Genomic DNA, 8,049 nt, shown 5'->3' on the forward strand with positions numbered 1-8,049 from the left:
GCTCCTCTCGACGTGGAGGAGCAGCGGCTCTACTCTGAGTCCCTCCCGGATGACCGAGCTTCTCACCCAATCTCTAAGGGACACTTGACTATGTTCTGTCTGAATTCCACAGCCTATGAGGTTTTCACCAAATGACCCCGTTCCTCTTCACTGAAACCAGACTGACCTTACTTCCTGTCTCTCCTCCTCACCTTCCAACATTCTAATATCTTCAGTTTAAGCTCCTGGAGGTAGAGCTTTGGTTCGGAGCTTCCAGTTCGGACCTGGGACTCTGATGTTAATCATTAATTGTCTTTAAGGTTCCATGTATGTCGTGAACCATACATAAATAAACCTGTTTGAGTGATTTCATCTAACAGTGCCTGGCAACTCTTTTTCTTCCACAACACGAGCCAGCTCTCATCTGCCAAATACATGAAATAACATAAGCTGCTTATGTTATTTCTTTTGAAATCAGTTGAAACAGAAACGTTGTTGTGAGTAAACTGCAGCGAGAAAGTACCAGCGTGCGGGTCGCAATAGTGTCGTTAAGCGGTGGCAGCAGGGGGTTCTGGCAGACGCGGGCCATGAGACGCAGTAAAAGCTGGAGCCGTCTCCGGTTGGGTGGCGGCAGCAGGAGGCAGCTGACTTGAAGAGCCTCGGTGGCTACATCCCGCTCCTGCAGCAGGCCTGCAATTAGAGGACGAGAAAGAAGTACGGCTCTCTGAGGGCGAGTGCAGACAGAATGAACATGAGTAAATGTTTTCCTGTCGCAGAGTCCAAATATCGTGGCGGGTCCCCGATGTGAAGCACTCACCGAGGATGTTGACAAAGACCTCATAAAGATGGAAAGTCAGCAAGGGCTCTTTGAGTCTCTGGTAATAATCTGCTACTGTCCTCAGAATGTCTCTTTCAAAACCCGGGTACACCGGCTGTTTCATGTCATTAGTGTTAGGCCCTGGGGAAAAGGACAAAGGGAGGTTTAATATATTACAAGCAATGCCAAATCATATAATCATCCCAGCATACCGTTGTATAGTTAACTCATATTAGTAATTAATTATGTTGCATATGTGCCAAAAAATAAAACATGCAAAATCATTTATGCTTTTTATGGTTTATTTTTTTGAAATGTCACTATAAACATATCTAACCCAGTCATTCATAATGTTGAGTCATAAAGAACTTAACTACAAACAGAACATTTAATAAATAAAGTAGGTCTTGCTAAATTAGAAGCTTTGTTTCTATTCCTCTTCTAGTCCCTGAACCCTGATTATGTATACTTACAGTTTGCGAGGCATTTCATTGCTGATACCACCCAATAGGGCATGTCCTCTGAGGATGTAAAAGAAACAGAAAAACATTATTTTTTTTTAAGACAGGAAAAACTAATTGGGGATTTGTCCACAGACGTACCAGCTTTGTGCTCCAACACAACTACGCCCGCTTTATTAACACTGAAAATGTTGTGGACAATGTGCTTTCCGTTCACGTGCGCTGGGTCCAAGATTCCGTCCAGGGTCTTTAGGCCCAGAACCCTCTGCAAACTAAAAAAAACCCCAAAACAACAGAGTTAGCAGCGGTGAAACAAAAAGCAGATGAACTGTTAGAAGCGTTTTATGGGTCGAGTAAGACGACGGCGTACTGCGCAATGGTCATTGATTTCCAGATGTGGTCCACTTGTTTCGAAGTGATTTCCTTTCTGCGAATGAGCTTGCATTCGTGCACATCTCCAATAGCGACACTGTGACGTTTATTCCACAAATCTGAAGCCTGGTCAAAATGGAGACAGGAAAATGAATAAAATGTTTAATTAAAGTGAATAAATGTTCAGTGATGCAGTGACTCTATAAAGCAGTCTAGTAATGAAAATACAGAAATGATCTAAAGTGTTTATTTCTTTATGTAATACACTGCATCTTACCTTTAAGTTTAATGTTATAAAATCAAATACACACCAAACTGTGTGGTTCTGCCTGCACCATTTCTCTTTATTGGCATTTGGGGTCGGACAAAATATTTACAAAGGTGTCAAAGCAGCAAAATCTAAAGGGACAGTTCAAATATTTTGAAGTAAAGCTTTGTGGAAAGGTTTTAAACAACAGAATAGAAACAGAAAATAGAGTATAGTTCTGACTGGATTGACTGGCTAACGGCTAGTAAGAGTGACTCAAACCAAAATGCCTCGATGCTGCCTTAAAACAACTCCAACCTAAAGATATCACAGCAGTTCAGACAAACGCCATGTTTTAAACATTTAAACCACCTTCAGTTTATTATCACGTGGTTATTCTGGTAGAAATATTGTGATATTCCTGTTAGAAGTGTCCCAAGCAGCACCAGACGTGCTACAGCCTGCTGCTGCTGCTTCAGTTTGAGCTAGCGAATATCTTTAGAATTCTACCTAAATAACCATTCAATATGAAATTACTGGCAATGTAAATGTTTATAAATTGGTGTTTGAATGAACTTCGATACCTTATTTTTGGATTAAAGTTGTTTTAAGGAGGCAGCAATCTACTTTGGTCTTGGTCCTGTTTGGACGAGCTGTTAGCTCATTGGTCCGATAGAACTTAAAACTCAGTTATATGAGGACAGTTAGCTGTACTGTATCATTGGTTCTGATTCGCCCATCATAGGACCAACATTTCCTCCCTCTGTGGTCTATAAACACTCCTTTTTATCGACTGCAGCAGTGATCTCCGTCCATGACTTTTGAGCCGTTTCATTATCTTTGTCATTTCTCATAGAGGGATCATATAAATACTGATATAGGCAACCAGCTCTGCTGGAGCACCGATACTGTCCATTTTGAATGGAGCGCAGTCAGTGTTGGCACGCAAATAAATAAATGAGGGCATCAGCTATACAAAAATGACAAAGGAACTTCTAAAATGATTGTGGTTTTCCACTTTAAATTTTTATAGTCACACCACGTCGAGGAAGGCTCTGTGGGGTTTTTTTTTCTTACCATTGCTGCAGACTTCAGAGGAGCTACATTTTCCTGCTGAGGCAGTTCTTCGTAGTCATCCCAGCGGATGAGTCTGGGCAGGTCACTGCTGTCTCTCAGCAAAGGTCTTATTGGAACAGACTTGAGAGGAGACAGTGTGGGGAACCTGGAGAGAAAGACAACGGCAACTAGATCAGCCAAACACAGAGAGAGAGAGAGAGAGAGAGAGAGAGAGAGAGCAACCCTCTGCTGAACTGTGAAGATGGAGCAAATGCAAAAAATAAAAAATAGACAAAAGAACATTATGGAAAAGCATTCTCACAGGATTTTCAAAACACACCACTTCTAAAACACAGAAATCTATTCTGCAAAACAATATTTGTTCAGACTGAGCAGAAAATATGAAAACTGTAGTTTTTTATAAGAACAAAATGTTCTTTTAATAAATGAAAAAAATATATTTTTGTGCTTGCAGAATCAAATTATTTGCAGACTCAGTCGAAACAATACAAGCAATCCGGTGGATATTTGGTTAATTCTTTGTTTTACCGATACAGATGGCTGTTGTCTTCGAAGTCCTCCGTCCCATGGCGTCCTTTGACGTCTTCGATCACGTGAGCCTTCAAGAACTTCTTGAGCAGCTGCAGGGTCTGATGGCGGGTCACCTCGGGCCCAAAGTTGTAGTTGTGCCTCAGCAGCTCGTGCAGATAATCCACGGCCTCCGACCCGGTGAAGCTGCTGTCGTAGCAGCGGAAGTGCGCCCAGTGCCTTCGCAGTGGCATGCCTCCACGAAAAAGTTTAATGGTTTCATTCCACTGCATTACAGCAAAACACATACGGGATGTCGTTAGAGGAATGTGGATTGGGACAAATAAATAAAATAAAACTGTAACAATTTAAATGTAAAAAGACAAAGCAAAAATTCACTGATTGTTAATTTGGAATTAGTTCAGTGTCACAAGATTAAAACCTCTGCTAAAACCACCAAACTCTGTAATCTTTGTAGAAGTAAAAACTAACTATATCACTGCACAAGATGACTGCACCTAGCTATAAAACAATCCTTATTATTTCCATAATTCAGTACTAAATGATGAGTTATTGCATATGGTGCATTAGGGTTTCTATGGTTTCAAAGAATGCCAACATCAGCTCATACATTTATTAAAATGTCAAACATCCAGAGCCAGACAGACAACGTTACGGTACATCCACCTTGTTTTTAGATGTCTAAACAGCTATAATAAAGCCATTATTAAAAGCAAAAAGTAAATAATTAAACTAAAGCATTGTTCATCACAGTGTTTTGGTTCTCAGGGGCACCACCAAAGAGGGCAACGACTCCACAAGTTTTAGAACAACATGTGCTCCCATCTAAACAGCACTGTTTTCAGGGAAGGCAAGACAGTGCTGAACCTCATATTGCATCGATTACAACAGCATGGCTTTGTAGTAGAAGAGTCCGAGTGCTGAACTGGCCTGCCTGCAGTCCAGACCTCTCACTGTAAACATCTGATTAGCTAGAATCCTCCAGCAGACAAGAATGGGACAACATTCCCTCTAAAACCTCCAGGAGCTGCTCTCCTCACGTCCTAAATGTTGTTAAAAGAAGAGGGGATGCTTCACAGTGGGAAACACGGTCCCGTCCCAACTTTTTTGAGATGTGTTGCTGCCATCAAATTCAAAATGACCTTATTCTGCCCTAAAAATATCACAATATCTTAGTTTAAACATCTGATATATTTACTATGCTCCATTGTGAATAAAATATGGGTTTATGAGATTTGCAAATCACCGCATTCACTTTGTTTTTTTATATGTTAGCCAGCATCCAAACTTTTCATAAATGGGGTTGTAGCAATATGAATTTAGGAGAGGTGAGGACAAGCTTCAATAAAATGAGTTAGTGACTATGATGTTCTCAGTATCAACTAAAAAAAAAATCAAAAGTAGGCCTATATCAGAAGGTGATTCTCTATCTCCCATATTGCTTTATTTTTCAAACAGCCTATATGTGCCAACAGCATTATAAAACTCCTGAAATCCTGTTTTTGGTTTTGATGTGTCGCCCTGCAGAGAGTGGCGCCTATCTGGCCACCCCTTTGAAAACTTTCTGGAGGTGCCGCTGTTGGGTTTTACAGAGGTTTTGGATGATCACATCTCAAGAGTTAACTAGATGGGTCAGCAAAAAATAAAAGAAGTAGATAAAAGGCAGCGCTAGCCAGCCAGGGAGAAAACACCGCCCAAGGTCAGCATAACCCAGGAGAGTCCCACTCTCTAAGAAGTAAAACATTGTTAAGGCAAAAAGCAGCTTCCCACTGGATGGAATGGGGAAAGAATATAAGCCAAGAAACTGACTTTGAGGCAATTGGGGAGGGGGAAAAAACTGGATCACTGAGAGGAACGGCAGAAACGGAGTGGTTACGTCAGCAGTTCTCCTTCTCACCGCTCTTAGGGAAGAACAGCCTGGAACAATATCTGTTTTTCTGGAGGTTTCTTACAGAAGAAAGATAAAAAAACGGGGTGGAGGGATTTGATAATAAACAGACTCTGCATTACCCCATTCAGTCGTAGGAACAATAAAAATACAAGCAGAAAGAAGCCTAAAAATATCTACACTGTTACTCAGACAAGGCTGCAGCCGGTCAAGGTTGGTATGAAAAAGAGCCAAACAGCAAAATGCAAAATAACCAACGTAAACAATAAAATCCATAACTGCTAAACTCCATTTTTCCTGCTTACGTCCTCCCATTGTGTGTCCAAGGGCACAGTGTCCCACTGCCAAGAACACTTGAAAAGACCAGCAGAGCTAATATCATTACAGCGGTGTTTTTCTGCTCCGAGCAATCAAAAATATCTGCTGTATATAAAGACACACTGGAATACACGAGATAGCCGAGTTTAATCAAAACAGATTTCCTCTTTGTGTGCTCTAAACCTGCATGTTGTATTTTATTATAGCACATTACAGCTTTTTTTTTTTTTTTTAAAAAGCTGCTATTACATATAGTCATCTATTTAAGAGCCAAGAGATTAAAACGGTAAAAACACCCAGAAAATAAGATATAAATGACAGCTCAGGTATGTTGTGAGAAACATTTTTTTAAATTAATGATATTGTTTGTTGTGTAGAGCAACATAACAATGTCTGATGTGTTCAAACACTTAGCAAGATATCTTTAATAAGGATAACAGGGAAAATATTTGTGATAATGTGAAAAAAAGTCAGATCTTCAGGCCATTTTCTAAAGTCTAAATACAGATCTTTTAGGGAAACGCAGGACAGACTACGTAAACAATGGATAGCATGGAACAACCCTTTGGGGGGTAAAAAAGGTGTTGTTTTTGTAACAGAGTTTTTAATGATAAGATTTAAATGGCTAGATCAGATTAATTGAAGTGGGCTTCAGAGGAAAGGTTATGAACAAATATTATCTCACCTTGTGGAGTTTGGAAAAACAGATTGATTCTGACAGCTAGTCGAAACGGGACCAAAACCAAAGTGGATCCAACAACTCCAACAGTGATTCACGTGAACGCCGCTGTTTTATCGAGTTTTAAATCGCAGTTCAGCTTCACGTTATACAACTATAACAGCAGAAATATTACAACATTACTGCAAGAGGTGGTACAGCTAGCTGCTGTTACAATTTGTGCTTTCCAATAACCACAGTGTATGTAAATAACCATGTAATGTAACCGTGTGATTGAATGAACTATAAAATTTTTGAGCTGGAGTTGTTTTAAGACAGCAGCAGTCCTCTTTGGTCTTGACTCCACTTGGACAAGCCATTAGCTTGTCAAACAAACTCAGGTAAGATATTTATTGTTCATAAGTCTTAAGAACCCCTTTAATCACAGGAAGTTGGTCTTTAATACAACACAAACTTCAGGTTAAAAAATAAGCTGTAATTTCAGATAAAATAAGAAAAAAAAACCCAGCATATCTTCTGAACTATCTTGTAACAGAGAAGTTTCACACATTACAACAAAACGTGGCTAATTTATGCATTTAACAGAACAGTTTTTAAACTGTTTTACAATAAGAGCTAAAACTATGTCCATCTTTTACATATAATAAATATGGGAAGCACTCTTCTACTCTGAGCCTTTTCGTTAAAAGATTAAAACAGGCCACAACATCAGGAAACAGCTATTTCTCTGTGCTTCATATCCTTTATTTAGGTCTTAAAAGTAGTCAAAATAAACTAGAAACCTTTTGACCTTTTTAGGATTCAGTAGGAACGATTTTACAAAGAAAACAGCTACACTTTTAATGCTGTAATATAAAGTAAATAAGCTAAAAACAAACTATGTAGTGTTACAAAAAAACAACCAGCTCCCATCATGTAAATAACACAAACCGCTGGGTTAGCTCAGAGTTTGAATACTACTATATGCATATAAACCCCGTAAACTATAATTTAGCATAATCCTAAATTAATATTATAGAGAAATAAACAGGTTAGATACGCATTAATCTGTTAGTAACGGTTAACACAAATGGGTTTTACGTGAAATAAACTCACCAGCTTCGTCGCCCTGTACGGTCCGGGACCGATAACTTTACCTTCCATTCCGCCACTAAAAACTCTTCTTACATTTATCAAAACATTCAGCTATAAAGTTTTTAAAGCAACACAAAAGAAACTGCGGAGGAATTCACCTCCTGAGCAGAGACGTTGCTGCCTGCCAGCTTTGAATCTTGTGCGTCGCGTCATTTCGCGAACGTGATTGGACAGCCGACTGATCACGTGACCAGAAAAAGGGAGCACGTCAACATTGACGTGCCGGAAAGACAACCAGTGGCTGCTGCTTTACAGTTTAACCCATAGACATGAATACGTAAACCCCTCGTTGAGCGGGCTGGCCCGTGGCAGCGATACGTCAGCGCGTCCGCCATATTGGATGTGGCAGACCTGCCCTTTAACTTTTTTTTTTTTTTTTTTAAATCTTTATTTGTAAAGCAGTAGCATTGTACACCAACGACATAAAAGAACAAACAGATAACAGCAAAAAAATATATATAACAAAATAGCAAGGTGAAAAATAAAAAATTAAAGAAAAGGTAGATAAAACAACAGAAGCACATTAAGATATACATATATGTATATATA

At 39.4% G+C, this 8,049-nt stretch overlaps 1 protein-coding gene across 1 annotated transcript in view; it reads right to left on the bottom strand.

Moving 5' to 3' along the window:
- The window catches only part of LOC108232215 (DEP domain-containing protein 1B), an 18,008-nt gene extending 10,499 nt beyond the window's left edge, over positions 1-7,509 (bottom strand). Inside the window, exons 1-8 of the mRNA XM_017409844.3 lie at positions 7,462-7,509; positions 3,482-3,747; positions 2,954-3,098; positions 1,628-1,755; positions 1,399-1,529; positions 1,270-1,317; positions 797-937; positions 503-669 (exon numbers count right to left, since the gene is read on the bottom strand). Coding sequence (XP_017265333.1) covers positions 503-669; positions 797-937; positions 1,270-1,317; positions 1,399-1,529; positions 1,628-1,755; positions 2,954-3,098; positions 3,482-3,747; positions 7,462-7,509 — 1,074 coding nt within the window. The remainder of the gene's footprint in view (positions 1-502; positions 670-796; positions 938-1,269; positions 1,318-1,398; positions 1,530-1,627; positions 1,756-2,953; positions 3,099-3,481; positions 3,748-7,461) is intronic.
- Between the last annotated feature and the right edge of the window lie 540 nt (positions 7,510-8,049).

Source organism: Kryptolebias marmoratus, linkage group LG16, assembly GCF_001649575.2.
Source record: "Kryptolebias marmoratus isolate JLee-2015 linkage group LG16, ASM164957v2, whole genome shotgun sequence".
In the NCBI taxonomy this organism is placed as follows: Eukaryota; Metazoa; Chordata; class Actinopteri; order Cyprinodontiformes; family Rivulidae; genus Kryptolebias; species Kryptolebias marmoratus.